This window comes from Schistocerca nitens, chromosome 6 (assembly GCF_023898315.1).
Source record: "Schistocerca nitens isolate TAMUIC-IGC-003100 chromosome 6, iqSchNite1.1, whole genome shotgun sequence".
Lineage (NCBI taxonomy): Eukaryota > Metazoa > Arthropoda > Insecta > Orthoptera > Acrididae > Schistocerca > Schistocerca nitens.
Genome location: NC_064619.1, coordinates 331,728,662 through 331,746,329, shown reverse-complemented (window position 1 = coordinate 331,746,329; position 17,668 = coordinate 331,728,662). Strand labels below are relative to the sequence as shown.

Here is a 17,668-nt window from a genome sequence, read left to right as displayed (position 1 = left end):
TATGCGACTGGAACAGGAAAGGGAGGTAATGACAGTGGCACGTAAAGTGCCCTCCGCCACACACCGTTGGGTGGCTTGCGGAGTAGAAATGTAGATGTAGATGTAGAAACAACCACCGATTGCAGTTCACCCTTGTCCGCCAGATCATTTATCTACATAGAAAACAATAGTCCTCCTGTCACACTTCCCTGGCAGACTCCTCACGACAGCAGTGTCACTGCTAACGCTCGCCGTCGAGGAAAATATACTGGGTTTTACTATTTAAGAAGTCTTCGAGCCACTCACATATCTGGGCACCTAGTCCATTTGCTCGTCCTTCGTTAGCAGTCTGCAATGGGGCACCGCGTCAAGATGGATTCATTGGAAGTCGCTTGAGTAACGAATTCATCACGAACATTTCAAACCTTCTAAACTATCCCAAGTCGACTTTTCGTGATTTGACTGTGAAGAGGAAACGCTAAGGAACAACCACAGCTAAACCAAGACCAGTCAGGCCTGGGCCACGTAAACCGACTCGACTGGCAAAGAACATCAAAGGTGCCACGCAAACGACCGCGGATTGCCAGCGGCTGCGTGCGGCCAGTCTGCTGTGGGGTCTGAGACAGTTCATAGCCACAGCGAGTCGCAACAGGACGCCCCAAGACCCTTGCAACAGAGCATACTAATGAGTAAATTCTTTTCGTCTTTTCAAATCCATGAACACTGACTGTCACAAAACTTTATAAACATAGCAAGAAATTACTAATTTGGATATCTGTGTTGAACCAAGAAATCATAACTAAATGCTGCCACGGACAGGGATCGCTGAGCGTTGCGGACGGTGGTTGTACAGCATAGTGTAAAACCAACGGAAGGAAACTCTCATGCATTCCAAATCGGCGGTCGAGCTAGCACAGAGACTGCCCGTAGGGAGTTAAAAAGAATGTGATACAGCGGTCAGCAATTTTTCATAAGACTCAAATGTGTATAGTCAGTGCTAAACAGTGCTGAAGTTGGGCCAAAGAACGACGCTGCTGGACATTGGATGACTAGAAACGAGTGATTTGGAGTGATGAATCACGCCCCTGCAAAAGTCCTATGGAAGGGTTTGGATTTGGCGAATGCCTGGATAATATTAACGCTCGTTGCGTGTAGTGCCAGCAGGGAACTACGGAGGAGGTGGTGTTACGGTAGGTGGGAGTTCTTCGTAGTTAGGCTGTTGTTAAGAAAATGCTAAATGCAGAAGGATGCGAACACATTGTACACCATTCTGTACTGCTTATAGAAGAGTTTGGAGACGATGATAGTTTGTATCATCATGACAATGCACCCTGTCATACAGTAGCACCTGTGAGGTAGTGGTTTGTGGACAATGACACTCCTGAAATGAATCTGCACAACGTCCATACCTGTGCCCAATGGAACGCCTTTGGGGTGAGTCGAAACATCGACTTCGCTCCAGACCCTATCGTCCAACATCATCTCTGGTTCTGGATCGTGCGGAGGGACAGGCTGCCATTCCTCCAAAGGCAAAGGTGGATACATCCACTATTAATGTATAGTGATACGTGTCGAGAGACTTTTGATCAGGCAATTTGTTAGTCGGCAGCTACTCGAGAGTAGCTCCTCTGAAAGGTTTTAGATCGCCACGTTCCGTCATTGAAAATATCGCGGTGAAACGTCACGGTGCAGGATCCGTTTTGGATCAGGTGACAGGCTGTCACAAGGGAAGCATGCACCTCACAGTTCACATATGTTGTCCATCTTTCACACGATACATCTAGTGAAAGGTGTGTGTGTATATATAATTTTAATGGTAATTTTCTTGTTTTTGGATGCCTTAGGACGCGCATGTAATTTTTGTATTGTTTTGTTATGTCGAACAGTCTCGTCAGACACAGTGCGAAGATAAGCAGGTGTTACGTGTTGATCGTGAGAAGAGGAGAAGGGAGTTGTAGTGGGATGTCCTGGCAATGAGACTGAACGGGAAGGACGCACAACATTGTGCTCTTAGGAATTATTTTATTGATCTGATGGAAGATATTATTATTACAAATGGAATATTATCATGATGCATTAAATGAGACATTTACTAAGATAGGTACTATTTTGAGGAGATTGAGATTTAAGGTAATGAATGAACATATTTTACTTCATTGTAGCAGGATTTAGTTATGAATTCTTGGTTCAACACAGATATCCAAATTAGTAATTTCTTGCTATGTTTATAAAGTTTTGTCACAGTCAGTGTTCGTGGATTTGAAAAGACGAAAAGAATTTACTCATTAGTATGCTCTGTTGCAAGGGTCTTTGGGCGTCCTGTTGCGACTCGCTGTGGCTATGAACTGTCTCAGGCTCCACAGCAGACTGGTCGCACGCAGCCGCTGGGATTCAGCGGTCCTTTGCGTGGCACCTCAGATGTTCTTTGCCAGTCGAGTCGGTTTACGTGGCCCAGCTCTCGCTGCCCCTCGTGCTCCTTGGATTCCCCTGCCCTCCCTTCCCCGCCGCCGGCACTTGGCGGCTCCATTTGATCTGCAGGAGGACCGCTCGGAACTAACCTCGCAAAGGCCAGGAGAGCTAAGAGGCAGCTCAGCTCCTTTGAGCGAAGGGCGCTGGTCGGCTGATGCCTGATGAGGAAGCCTGCCGCGTGCGGGCCGTAAGGAACGCCCACGCCACACCACGCCACGCCAGGCCACACCGACCACGGCACGCGTTCTCGCCGGCACGGGCCCAGCGGTTCAGAGGGAGGAAAAAATATACCCTATATACATTCGGATATGGACGCTTTGCGTCGCGTGTCCTATCAAATGCCGGCCGGTGTGGCCGTGCGGTTCTAGGCCCTTCAGTCTGCAACCGCGCGACCGCTACGGTCGCAGGTTAGAATCCTGCTTCGGGCATGGATGTGTGTGATGTCCTTAGGTTAGTTAGGTTTAAGTAGTTCTAAGATCTAGGGGACTGATGACCACAGATGTTAAGTTCCATAGTGCTCAGAGCCATTTGAACCATTTGAATCCTATCAAATCTTCGAGGGGTTTACAGATACACACGGGTTTCCACAATATAGCGAAACGCTACAAAATCAGAAGGGGACGTAATTTGAATTTGCTATTATCACACTCTTGTTTCAAGGAAGTGTCAGACGCAAACTAGTGGCTTTACTATATCTATACAAGGTGAGTCTAAGAAGTTTCTGCAATTTATTTGTTTATTCGTCTACATGAACGCTATTCCCTTCAAAATAATCCCTATTATGTATTATACACTTATGCCAGAGCTTTTTCCAATCTCCGAAACTGCTCTGGAATATTACCTTTGCGAAAGCTCCTAGCTTTCTCAGCAGTGCGTTTTTAATCTCACCTCTGATTGTCAGACGACGCCTGTGTAAAGTTTTCTTTACTTTCGCGAACAGAAAAAAGTCGAATTGAACCATATCTGCCGAATATGGAAGTCGAGGTATCATTACAATATTGTTTTTCGGCAAAGATTCACGAACAAGCAATAACATACAAAGCGGTGCAAAAGCTAAGAAGCGTTTCGCCACAAATCCGGGATTTTTTCGAATTCTCCATGCAGACAGCATTGAAATTTTAAGTACCACTCCTCATTGACCTTTCGACCTTATGGGAAGAACTCATGGTGCATTACACGGACAAAACCTAATGACACAGTTTGCGTAACTTTCACATTCGAGCGGCCTTGTGGAGCTTCTTCTGGCCTTGGCGATGCGGAATGCTTCCATGACACGACTGAACCTTAATCTACACGTCATATCTACACGTCATATCGACTTCCATCAGCTGTTATGACACGTTTCAGCAGTTCTTGTTTTCGTTCTTGACTTCCTCTAGTGACTCTTGAGCGATTTGCACTCGCTACTGGTTTTGCTAGAAATCAACAATTTTTGAACAAATTTTGCCGTCACACGTTTCATACCCAAAAAATTCCATGTGCCAACTGATACGCCAGCATCATCAGCGACTTCTCTAAAGGGGATTCGAGGATCTTTCATAATAGCATCTTTCACTTTTTCATTGGTTGATGATGTGCTAGGGCACTCGTCATTCTTAACGTTTTCACCTCCTTCTTCGAAGCAGATTGATTTACTCATAATAGCAGTATTTAACATTTCTAAAACTTTCCTGCACTTCATTCTATTCTTAAAACAACATTTCATGCAAATTCTCTAATCCATTTTTATACAAAATAAAGAATCGCTTATGCTACAATAAAACATGTACCCTTTTTGACAGCTGTCAGCGGAATATGGCTCAAATGGTTCAAATGGCTCTGAGCACTATGCGACTTAACTTCTGAGGTCATTAGTCGCCTAGAACTTAGAACTAATTAAACCTAACTAACCTAAGGACATAACACACATCCATGCCCGAGGCAAGATTCGAACCTGCGACCGTAACGGTCGCTCGGCTCCAGACTGTAGCGCCTAGAACCGCACGGCCACTCCGGCCGGCTCAGCAGAATAAATATGCGATATGGCTAATACTGTAAAACAGTTTTCAGACATGGTTACCAACAGAACAACTAGAAAATCACGCTAATTGGGCTATAACGACATGCTAAATTACAAAAATACCTTAACTTCTTAAACAGACATCGTACATTCGATGGAAATATACGTTTAAGCTGGTACTTTACAGCTGGCAGCCGGCTAGATCTAATGGTATCTGTCTAGGGATCTTATTTTTTGGAGGTAGGGATGTGGGAAAGACGAGGGGAAAGGGAGGTGTAGATTAGTAGAATGAAGGCAAGTAAAAGTCGAAGGTGGTAGGTATCTAAATATTAATCTCTGTGATCTTTAATTCTGCTATCAGTTTCTAAACACAAGTGCGTCGTATAAAAGGCCCCTCACAGGATGATCTAGCGCTACACTGCAGGCCAATGACCGACACTTTAAGTTACTTTTTCGGGGGTTTCTGTGTATTCGAGGAAACTCTACCCAGACGGAGACACGTGGAAAGAGAGCTGTTTCACCAGACAATACTGTCCTAAGCAGACATACCCCGCCTAAACGTAATACTTTGGACACCTTGCGATAGGATGTGTTAAGTCAAATGGACCCAATCCAAGGTTCCTTGTTGCTCTACAGAAACGAGGGTACTACAACGCCCATGTCAAAGGCAGGTGACAAACTGATGACTCGAAGGAACATGGAATTTTGTGTGTGTGTTCTTATTGTGGGGAGAGAGGGTGAGAGGGCACAGTAAGGCAAGTTGCTAAGAAATAATTCTGTTGGTGAGACAAGGAATTCAAGCTTGTCAGTCACATGTATGTGCCCCCCTACAGAACGGTTTGACCAGGACACACATTGCTACAAGCTCCATGATATAGACTGCTGCTAGGTACTTCTCTGATCATTCCCTCCATGTACGTACAATTAGCTAAACTGGCCAAGAGAGGAAATTTATCACCGGAGATTTGACTATTTCTCTATCACTGAATAACGTTCAAAACGTTAAATGTCGCTTTGTTTTGTGTTTATAGTAGATGCTACTCTTATAGTTCACATCTTGCAACAATGCAAGCTATACACTATGTTATCAAAAGTATCCGGACACGCCCGAAAACATACGTTTTTTGTATTAAGCGCATTGTGCTGCTACCTACTGCCAGGTACTCCATATCAGCGACCTCAGCAGTCATTAACATCGTGAGAGAGCAGAATGGATCGCTTCGCAGAACTCACGGGCTTCGAACGTGGTCAGGTGATTGGGTGTCACTTGACTGACAGAGACCGCCGACAGTTGAAGATGGTCGTAATATGTAATAGGCAGACATCTATCCAGACCATCACACAGGAATTCCAAACTGCATCAGTATCCACTGCAAGTACTATAAGAGTTAGGCAGGAGGTGAGAATACTTGGATTTCATGGTCGACCAGCTGCTCATAAGCCACACATCACGCCCGTAAATGGCAAACGACGCCTCGCTTGGTGTAAGGAGCGTAAACATTGGACGACTCTAAGGTGGAAAAACGTTGTGTAGAGTGACGAATCACGGTACACAATGTGGCGACCCGATGTCAGGGTGCGGGTATGGCGAATGTCCAGTAAACGTCATCTGCCAGCGTGTGCAGTGCCAACAGTAAAATTCCGAGGCTGTCGTGTTATGGTGTGGTCGTGTTTTTCATGGAGGGGGCTTGCACCCCTTGTTGTTTTGCGTGGCACTATCACAGTACAGGCCTAAATTGATGTTTTAAGCACCTTCTTGCTTCCCACTGTCGAAGAGCAATTCGGGGATGGCGACTGCATCTTTCAACACGATCGAACAGCTGTTCATAATGCACGGCCTGTGGCGCAGTGGTTACAGGACAATAACATCCCTGTAATGGACTGGCCTGCACAGAGTCCTGACCTGAATCATACAGAACATCTTTGGGACGATTCGGAACGCCGACTTTGTACGAGGCCTCACCGACCGACATCGATACCTGTCCTCAATGCAGAACTCCGCGAAGAATGGGCTACCATTCCCCAAGAAACGTGTGTGTGAGTGAGTAGATGGGTGGGTTTTAATATGGGGAAAGATGGTGTTAGGGAACAGCAAGGGAGGCTTCTAAGAAATAATTCTGTCAGTGAGATATTAGAGAAAGCAGCTGTTTGTTGTAGACTGGAAGGCTGTATTCAAATGCTGTAAGAAGGCTGCCATTTTGTTTGCCCGAGAACGGTGTTTAATATGGGGAAAAGTTACTTACCAGCACAGGATGCAAGTCTACGCCGTACATCTCCAGCCACTTCACTTTGTCCAGGTAGTTCAGTTCCGCCACTGCTGGTAGCTGACCTCTGCAAGCGGAAACAAACAGATTACCGTCGGAACTGCCGGTAATGTTGCTATGTTTTGTGAAGAATATTCAAAACAGTTTAGACAATGCAGGAACATGTTTTGTAAAGGAAATTATCTGCCTTCAAAAACATTGCGTCTCTTAATTAGCTTGTAGGTATATGATGAAGGATTACATTTAATTAAAGCCCCCAAAAACATAGTTAGAAATGTAATTTGTTTTCATCTGTGTGAATTCAGTAAAAGATTAGATTTATCATATAATGGAAATTAATTTTTGTAGAGCCTTTGCGGCACACCAATACTGAACCACTTGTGACTTTTCAGTAACTATCTCTTGTAACATGTTATTGCTTACTGTCTCACGTTGTCACAGAAGTCTTAGTTTTATCATTTTTCATATTTTGTTGCAGATAACATCAGTGCACTTAATAGAATACCTATGATATCTCTGTAGAACTTGAATAAACAACAAAATTATATATCCTATGAATAATCAGAAACACAAGAAGTAAGTTTCATTATAAAATGGAGCTCTTTGCAGTGACAAAAAATGTAAATCTCATGAAGATTGCAAATACGTCACACAGCAAATCAGTTTTCGTTTAGCAACTTAGAACTACAGAAAACAAAATTTGTAGTACAAAATACATATTAAAATGATTATAATCATCAAAAATAGCATAGGTAGCAAATTATCTTCTGAAGGTTATATCAACCAAGAAATGTAATAAGCTGGTTAGTTTCAAACATATATTTTCGTTTGATTATTTAGGGTGCAATCTTGTAGCGTATTTTGGATGTCAGTCTTAATCTGGCGACCTAATTAGAACAGCGTTTATTTTGAGTTGTGTCACTGCAAATTGCAAAGAAGTACTTTCAAAGTGGCTACAAAGCAAAAAACATATTTTGGGGCACAAAATATAGCGACAACTTCATTTTGTTTGAAAATTTTAATCATTAAGCAGTAGTACGTTGATTCATCTTTGTAGGGCGATTAACGTAAAACATTCGTTTAATTGAGATGACGTTTTCATTTTACATTCTGAAACAATTTCAAAACATGTTTTTTAAATGATCAAGTAAATATTATGTTTGATTTTCGGTTACATGGTGCCGAAAATGTACAGCACTCTTCAGACAAACCTGGGAATTTCGAAATTTTAGTTGTAGCTTTTGTCTAGGCATTAGGTCAAAGTTGATATCCATTGCTTCGCTGAATTGTATCAGTGTCAGTATCATGGCCTCACGGTTACCAGTGGCATACTTCAGGTCACTAGATACGTTGATTAGTGCAGCATTGGTACGACTAACATGGCCAGCCTGATACAAATCTACCCACGAAACATGCTTGGCAAGGCGCTAAAGGAAAAGTGTAGACTCATTATTGGTTGTTTGAAACCTACGCCACTACTGTACCAGCAGGCATAGCGCAACCAGATATTCCTCATTAAGTATCCTCCAGTGCTGAGAGAACACATCAGGCTCATCAGGAAAACCATCTACTATACGGGCATTTTCCAGCAGCCCCGAGGTTGAGATCCAGAAGTTCGCCCTGTATCACTTTAGTCTTGCAAAGAACAGCGGTTACGGCTAGAAAACAAATGTGGATTTCTTGATTCGGAAATAACTGTAGCCGGCCTCTCCTTTCGATAACCCTCTCATCTGATGACAGAATTGAATCGTGCGGTCTTTCAGGCTTCTTCGTCTGGAGTTGGAACATCGATGGGTAATCTTCAGCCTCAACTATGCACTGCATCTTGCGTAGAAGAAGAGCTTCTGCTCGTGACATCTAGTACAACTTAAGTTACTTAAGTTTGGTCAATAGTAGTGTAACTTGATAATTCTTTCTTTCATTTCTTTCAATGGTAATTACTGCCGGCCGGAGTGGCCGTGCGGTTCTAGGCGCTACAGTCTGGAGCCGAGCGACCGCTACGGTCGCAGGTTCGAATCCTGCCTCGGGCATGGATGTGTGTGATGTCCTTAGGTTAGTTAGGTTTAATTAGTTCTAAGTTCTAGGCGACTGATGACCTCAGAAGTAAAGTCGCATAGTGCTCAGAGCCATTTGAACCAATGGTAATTACTATGTACTTTATTTGTTTCTGGCTAGAATAAGTAAAAAAAACTGATATCAGACATTTATATGAAGTTGAGGGAGAAGTTTTTAAAGAGTACCTCCGGAGCACGGCATTGGATGGAAAGAAAGATGAACCATCACAAATCCGGGAAAGAAGAAGCTGGGAATATTTGGTGTCATTATAGATAAATTTAAAAAATTAAATGGACACATAAAGTATGAAATGAAAAAGTGATAAAAAGAAAAGACGACGGAAAAAGCCAACAGTGAAGAACTTTATCAGAAATAGGGACAGGTATGTACCATATACGCACAATATCATCAAGAGTTAGTTGGTGTTGCAATGAGTAGTAGAGGGAAAAATGGAAAGGAAAGACAAGAACGTGCAAAACATTTCATGTTGATTGTATTAATTACCTAGGGATCAGCACAAGAAAGGAAAAGATGTGCACCACCGAGCCTTTAGGAAGATAGATATTTCTACAGACAAGAGACCGCCGGTAGTTTAACATAAAACTTATATCATTTATTATTACTTTTAAAATCAGGACACTCACTTTTAAGAACGAAAATAATCACTTAATAAAAGCAATGCGTCAGCAAAAGAAACGCATGTGATGAAACCTATTCAGTGCAGTGAGGCACAATTGGGGCTTATTCAAAACAGCGGCGCCACCGTTGCTGACACGGCTCATGGTCGTATGTTATTATAAACGCTCAGTGAATACATCACTCAGCCGTAGCGAACACGAGTTTTAGTAGGCCGTTAGGAGAAATGTTGATTCTGGTCGCAGCGGTGTTGGCTCAGAAAATACCACGTCTGAACAAACAAGAAAGATCCCCTGTTGCCCGCGCCTCTTACTCTCGCAACCCGCGCAGCACAACTGCCAGCGTGGCGGCCTACGCAGACTGCTTCGTAAGTACGTATCGTGAATCCGAGTTCGCTTGTCGAGGAGAAGCAGCAGCAGCAGCAGTGTCGAAATGCGGCAGTACATGCTGTGTATGCTAGAAAATTTCTAATGCATCAATAACGCTAATTCTTGATGTTTAATAGAAGTCTGTGCGTTTGCAAACGACTGTATAACAAAAAGCATTCTGTTACTGCGTTTGGCTGGTAATAGAGAAGCCTTGTGTCACTATCTTGTTAAATAACCTATAGAGGTACTTCTGGCAGATCCACCTCTGTAACTTCTATGTTGTTTTCAGATGTAGTGCTGCAGTGCGGACAAATGTAGCGATAGCAAGCTTTGTACCGACACTGCCAGATTCTCTGCAGAAGCTACAACGTTGAAAGGCAAATGAAGACAGCAAAATATTGCTACCTTATCTAAACACAGTTCTGTTGCGCCAACGACCTTTGCTGTGGAGCAATGCAGTGCGTACACCGAACATCGAAGGTTAGTTGTTTTTAAGTGTGTGGAGTGGCTCTGAGCACTATGGGACTTAAAATCTGAGGTCATCAGTCCCCTAGAACTTAGAACTACTTAAACCTAACGAACCTAAGGACACCACACACATCCATGCCCAAGGCAGGATTCAAACCTGCGATCGTAGTGGTTGCGCGGCTCCAGACTGAAGCACCTACAACCGCTCAGCCACAGCGGCCGGCATTTTAAGTGCGTGTATAGCGTGTGAGGTTAAGATGGAAGGTCAGTTGCACTGGTTGTATAGCATCATAGGACTGACGTTATGCTGGAAGAATAAAATATAGCAAATGGGAATGTTATTCCAGAGGGAAAGCGTATTATTGTAGATGGTAAAGAAGAGAAGCAGAAGTTACATATGTACTTTGTGGGAACTTCTCTCAATAAATATCCGATAGTTAGTTGTATTTTTCACATACATACGAGCAACAACGGGAATTCACAGTATCAAGTGAAACATACAAGAGCCAGTTAATATATCCAATTTTCATAATTAATAAATGATAAATGTTGTGTAGAAACTGTGAGAAGCACCAGATGGTTATCTTGTGCAGTTATTGACTCAAAGACAATACAATAATATTGAACAGTAAACACAAATTTTCGAAAAACATACCAAATAAATGCTCTCTTTGGAGTTGTGCATGTAGTATTTTTGTATGGAGATCTGACAGAATGGCACTGTTGATAATACGATCGTTCAATTCGCACCTTGTGATTGCTGTTAACTTGCAGTATCTTCATATTATCGGCTTCCAGATACTCTACTCGGACTGAGTAAAATAAGGACGGAGAAAACCGTATAGCATAGCATTCAACAGTCGATGACCGATGTCACCTCCAGTGCTTTCCATGACATTCACCACTCTGCGTATAGGATCGCATTTGTGAGATTTATCACGTTACGAATAAAATGTACATGGAGTGACTTTTTCTGGAAGAGCGTGCCCATTTCTGCAGTGAAACAAAACTCCTTCAGTAACAGCAAAGAAAACGGTACACCTGCCTAATATCAAGTAGGGGCCCCGCGAGCAAGCAGAAGTGCCGCAGCACGACGTGGCATAGTCTCGACTAACGTCTGAAGTAGTGCTGCAGGGAACTGAAACCATGAATTCTGCAGGGCTGTCCATAAATCCGTAGGACTACGAGGGGATAGAGATCTCTTCTGAACAGCATGTTGCAAGGCATTCCAGGTATGCTCAATAATGAAACTTCCTGGCAGATTAAAACTGTGTGCCCGACCGAGACTCGAACTCGGGACCTTTGCCTTTCGCGGGCAAGTGCTCTACCATCTGAGCTACCGAAGCACGACTCACGCCCGGTCCTCACAGCTTTACTTCTGCCAGTATCTCGTGTCCTACCTTCCAAACTTTACAGAAGCTCTCCATCGAACCTGCAGAACTAGCACTCCTTTCTTTCAGGAGTGCTAGTTCTGCAGGTTCGCAGGAGAGCTTCTGTAAAGTTTGGAAGGTAAGAGACGAGATACTGGCAGAAGTAAAGCTGTGAGGACGGGACGCGAGTCGTGCTTCTGTAGCTCAGACGGTAGAGCACTTGCCCGCGAAAGGCAAAGGTCCCGAGTTCGAGTCTCGGTCGGGCACACAATTTTAATCTGCCAGGAAGTTTCATATCAGCGCACACTCCGCTGCAGAGTGAAAATCTCATTCTGGATGCTCAATAATGTTCATGTCTGGGGAGTTTTGTGGCCAGCGGAAGTGTTTAAACTCAGATGTGTGTTCCTGGAGCCACTCTGTAGAAATTCTAGACGTGTGGAGTGTCGCATTGCCCTGCTTGGATTGCCCAAATCCTTCGGAATGCAAAATGGACATGAGTGGATACAGATGATCAGACAAGATCCTTACGTCTGACTTGTCAGAGTCGTATGTAGGAGTATCATGGGTCCCATATCATCCCAACTGCACACTTCCCATACCACTACAGAGCCTTCACCAGCTTGAACAGTCCCCTGCTGACATGCAGGGTCCATGGATTCGTAAGGTTGTCTCCACGTCCGTAGACGTCTTTCCACTCCAGGCTATTTGAAACGAGACTCGTCCGACCAGGCAACATGTTTCCAGTCATCAACAGTCCAATGCCAATGTTGACGGCTCCAGGCCAGGCGTAAAGATTTGTGTCGTGCGGTCCTCAAGGGTACAGGAGTGGGCCTTCGGCTCTGAAAGCCCATATCGATGATGTTTCGTTGAATGGTTCGCACGCTGACAATTGTTGATGGCCCAGCATTGAAATCTGCAGCAATTTGAGGAAGGGTTGGATTTCTGTCAAGTTTAACGATTCTCTTCAGTCGTCGTTGGTCCCGTCCTTGCAAGATCTTTTTTCGGCCGCAGCCCGAAGTCGGGGTTTTGATGTTTTATCAGTCTCCTGATATTCACGGTACACTTGTGAAACGGTCGTACGGGAAAATCCCCACTTCATCGCTTCCTCGTAGATGCTGTGTACCATTGCTGGTGCGTTGACTATAACACTACGTTCAGACTCACTTAAATCTTGATAATCTGCCATTGTAGCAGCAGTAAACGATGTAACAATTGCGCCAGACAATTGTTATCTTATGTAAGTGTTGCCGACCTCAGCGCCATATCCTGCATGTTTACGTACCTCTGTATTTGAATAAGCATGCGTATGACAGTTTCCTTGGCGCTTCAGTGTATATTCTAAAAAGTAATGGAAACTTTTAATTTTTTTCATTTGGCGACATTGCCGCACGGCAAACCCGATGTACGTGGTCAGGATGGGAAAAGGAGAGGTCCTGTTGCAGCGCATTTGGGGAGAGCTTTGGCAAGTGGACACTATAAAGGCGCAGCTTTCCCTCTCCCTCTTGCTGGTGTGAGGGCGCAGCGTCCAGCGGCTTTGCTTCCCGTGGGACGGCCGCGCCATTAGGAGCTCTACGAGCCCCTCCCCCTACTTCTGTTAGAAGAGTCCCATCATCCGACAGCGTTCGGTTGGCCGGAGTTCTCCCGCCGCTGCTGCAAAACGCGCTGGTCCCACCGACAGCAGCTGCTGTTTCAGAACAGGAACAACCAGACGCTTATGCGAGTAACATTGCCAAGTTTGTTCAGCATGTCCTTTTCTCACGTGATATACTGCAAACTATAGATGAAGGGCAACAGCAAGATCCCATATTCCTAGATTTTCGAAAAGCAACTGACACTGTGCTCTACTGCGGACTGCTAACGAATAGCAGATGTGTGAGTGGCTCAGGACTTCTCAAGCAATAGAACCTAGTATGTTGTCTCCGACGGCGAGTGTTTATCAGAGACATGGGTATTGTCAAAAGCGCCACAGGAAAGGATAACAGAACTGCAATTATTTATTACGCACATAAATGATCTGGCAGGTAGGATGGAGAACCATCTGCGGTTCTTTGCTGATGATGCTGTACTGCACTCGAAGGTGTCGAAGATGAGTGCCAGTACGATGACATAGACGACTTAGACAAAATTTTTAATTCGTGTGATGGAAGGCAAGTGGATCAAAACGTAGAAGAATGTATGTTAATGTAAATGAGTAGGAAAAACAAAGCCACAATGTTCGGACACAGTGTTAGTAGTGTCCTGCTTTGCTCAGTCACATCGTTTAGATATCTGTGCATAAAGTTGCAAAGCGATACCAAACGGAACGAGCATGTAAGGATTCTGGTAGGAAAGGTGAATTATCAACTTCATTTCATTGGGAGAATTTTAGGAAAGTAGGGTTTGTTTTTGCAGGAGACGCATATCGGGCGCTAGTGCGACCTGTTCTTGTGTAGTGCTCGAGTGTTGGAATATGCACCAAGTCGGATTAAAGGAAGACATTGAAGTAATTCTGAGATGGCTGCTAGATTTGTTACGGTAGGTTCGAACAACACACATGTGTTACGAAGATGCGTCGGAAACACAGATGGGAATCCCTGTAAGGAAGATGACGTTTTTTCCGAGGAATACTATTGAGAAAATTTAGAGAACCGGAATTTGAAGTGACTGCAGAACGATTCTGTTGCCGGTATCATCCATTTCGCGTAATGACCACGAAGATAAGGTACGTTAAATTAGGGCTCTTATGGAAGCATCTAGACAGTCGTTCTTCTCTCCATCCATTTGACAATGGAACAGGAAAGCAAGGAACTAGTAGTGGTACAGGGTACCCTTCGCTACGCACCATATGGTGGAGTGTGGAGTATGTAAGTAGATTTAGACTTAGATGAAGGGAGCGATGAAGATATGAGTTATATGTTCCCGACGATGACGAGGTGATTGCAGATTGAGCACGAGCACGGATTGGACGATGGAGGATATCGGCCGAGGGATCTGCAAAGGATCCAACCTGGCAGTCACTTTAAATGTATCAGGGAAACCAAAGAACATCAAAGTCCGTTAGACCATATGAGATGTGAATCCCTCACCTCCACAATGATTGTGCTACCTTAGTTTGAGAAAATACATGATGACAAGTATTGAACTATGTGAAACTAAACTGTCATAACTTCGGAACGGTTTGCGTTGGAACGTACAGACTGCACAGTTGGCCGCGGCGCATGATGGGAAATAGTATGCGAATGCAAGGTTTGGTTTTACGACGAAGCCCTCTTCCTTGGATGGGATCGTCAATAAGAAAAAATGGCGTATTTGTGGGACTGCGAATCTTCATTTCGCCATCGAGAAGTCTCTTCACCCTCAACAGGTGACTCTGTGGCGTGCAGTGTTCAGCCACGGAATAATCGATGCGATATTCCTTGATGGCAGGGTGAGTACCGAACGGTACATGAATGTTCTGGAAGATGATTTCATCCCCATTATCCAAAGTGTCCCTGATTTCGACAAGACGTCGTTCATGCAAGACGGAGTTCGACCCCATCGAAGCAGGAGAGTATTTGATGTCCTGGAGGAGCTCTCTGGGGACCGCATTCTGGCTCTGGGGTACCCAGAGGCCACTTGCATGGGCCTCGATTGGCTGCCATATTCTCCGGATCTGAACAAATGCGCCTTTTTTTGTGGGGCTATATTAAGGACAAGTTGTACAGCAATAACGCCAAAACCATTGTTGAGGTGAAAACAGCCATTCAGGAGGTCATCGACAGCATCAATGTTCCGACACTTGAATGGGTCATGCGGAATTTATTCGTCTGCGCCACATGATCGACGATGATGGCAAATATATCGAACATGTCATAACCTAAATCTGAATATCTGTAGTAACGTTTACATGTTGAATAAAGTGTGTGCACGCCGTAGTTTGCAACTGATTTACTTTTTTTCATATAGTTCAATATTTGTCATCCTGTCTGTTCAGGGGAATAAGTAGGCACATAAAACAATGTAAGCAGAGGAGGCTGGGGGAATTTGACGTAGCTGGTAACATAGCACATGTCTGCGTCTTGCCACTTTCTAAGCTAGTATCCAATTCATAATGATTGACCCTTTACTTTGAGCTCATATTCTGGTCACATCGATATGTTTCCGGAATCGTGGAAATGTCTAGTTTTATATAGTGTATGGCTATTACATTGTAGTTAAAATGGGGATGGCAAACGCGATAATATTTAAGAGAAACCGTGTTTTTTATAGCTTTTTTCGGTGAGTGTCAACTTTAAGGACGCATAAGAATCTGACCGTAACTAGAAGAAAAATTTCCTTTGCACGGTTTAAAGATACAAGCTTGTTCTATTTACAGCCGGATTTTACTTATTTTCTGATCATCATGGCTATAATGTCAAACGTACAACGCTGCGATTAATCTTACCGTTGCAGCTATTGCGACGGACAACACATTGGTGTTAAATTTGAACATTCATTGCTTACATCGAGTGTCTTTACTAATGAACACTTCTCGTGTTTTTCAGTTAAGAATTTGTAAAGCCATTGCGTTAGTAGCTGCAATATATGCGAGGTTGCCGTGGAGCGTCGTTGTCACACCAGCGCACCACCACCGTTGTAATGCGCCATAAGCGCCTGTTCATCAGCGAAGAGCGGCAACTTCCAGTACAGCATAACCGCGTTCAGTTTCTGTTGCGAGCAGAGGGAAATAATATGGAAAATTGCAAATAAATGTTCGATATGGAAGCAACTCACAGTAAATGAACATTTGTCCAGCACATATCTACAGTAAATGGAAAAGTCGGTAAGTTCGAATAAATTCTGCAGTAAAGAATGATGACTGAAATAAAACCTACCGTAATCACTTTGGCTGCTGGCTGGGGTCTCGCTGCTGCTACTGCACTCGTCTACGTGGATCAGCAACGGTTGTATTGCTATGTCAAGACAGTGGGCTGCTTGTGCGTAACTATTTTCAAGTTTGTTTACATGACTCACACAATTCCTCTAAATACTTTGGAGAACACTTTCCAGAGCGGAGCGACCCAAGTGTGAAGTATCGTTTATTTTAAAATTCTTGTCCTTCTTTGCTATCTTGTTCTTGACAGATGTCCAAATAATTTTAATGGCGATCAATTCGTAGTGCGCTGCAGGCAACCACAGAAGTTTAATTTCCTAGTCCACTGATCGCAATATGCTTTCCAAAAGGTATTCCAGCGCTCAGAAGTGCGCGTATTCCAGTAAGGCCAGCTTCGGTAAATTCCGCATATGATATGGCGTTAGATGGAAGCTCTACATTATTGCTTACATCCATTCAACAATAGAATCCTTTCTCCATTTCGTAGATTGATTTAGTGACACTGGATTTATCATTGTGAGATATGGAGCCTGATCCTAAACAATCGCAGATCTGTTTGGTACTTTTTCGAGAACGCTTCAAAACCACTCTTCGCAATGTCTGGCATTCATTTCAGAATGATAATCTGCACCTCCTTTTTGCCAATAAAACGTAAGCTACCATTTTGTACGAATTCATCTTTGTTCCCGTGTAGCACACTATAATCCTTTTTCCAGAACCGGACGATGCTTGAATTCCTCCTTTCCAGCCAATACACTCTTGAACACTTCCTCTGTGACAACAGATGCATAAGGAATTTTTCGCTCCTGTCAGACAAACTTTCTGGAATGATTTTCACCACACCATCAGTGTAATAAATAGTCCATCCAATGTTGCGCAAGTGTCTTATTTACCGCAAAAGGCGTAACTTTTTCTTATTTTCCATCAGCACACGTCTTCTGTTGAACTTTTTTGCATCCGAAGTCCAATTTTCGAATAGCACGCCAAAGGGTTTTTTCGTTCATATTAGGAAAATATTCCTCTTCAGTCTTCAACTTTTACAACACGGCTGACACTGTTGGAAACTGCTTTTCCACATAGAAGTCGTGAATTTTCTTCTCATGACTCCGTGTGCAAACTCGTCCACTAAAAACTTCTGTCATCTTCCAGAACTCTTATTTTTAGAGATGCAAGGCATTAAGTTTGTCTATATTCTTACGAACTTCGCTTCACTGTACTTTCAGTAATAC

At 43.7% G+C, this 17,668-nt stretch overlaps 1 protein-coding gene across 1 annotated transcript in view; it reads right to left on the bottom strand.

Moving 5' to 3' along the window:
* The window catches only part of LOC126263347 (band 4.1-like protein 4A), a 691,823-nt gene that overhangs the window by 87,435 nt on the left and 586,720 nt on the right, over positions 1–17,668 (bottom strand). Inside the window, exon 8 of the mRNA XM_049960435.1 lies at positions 6,691–6,778. Within this exon, the coding sequence (XP_049816392.1) occupies positions 6,691–6,778 (88 nt within the window). The remainder of the gene's footprint in view (positions 1–6,690; positions 6,779–17,668) is intronic.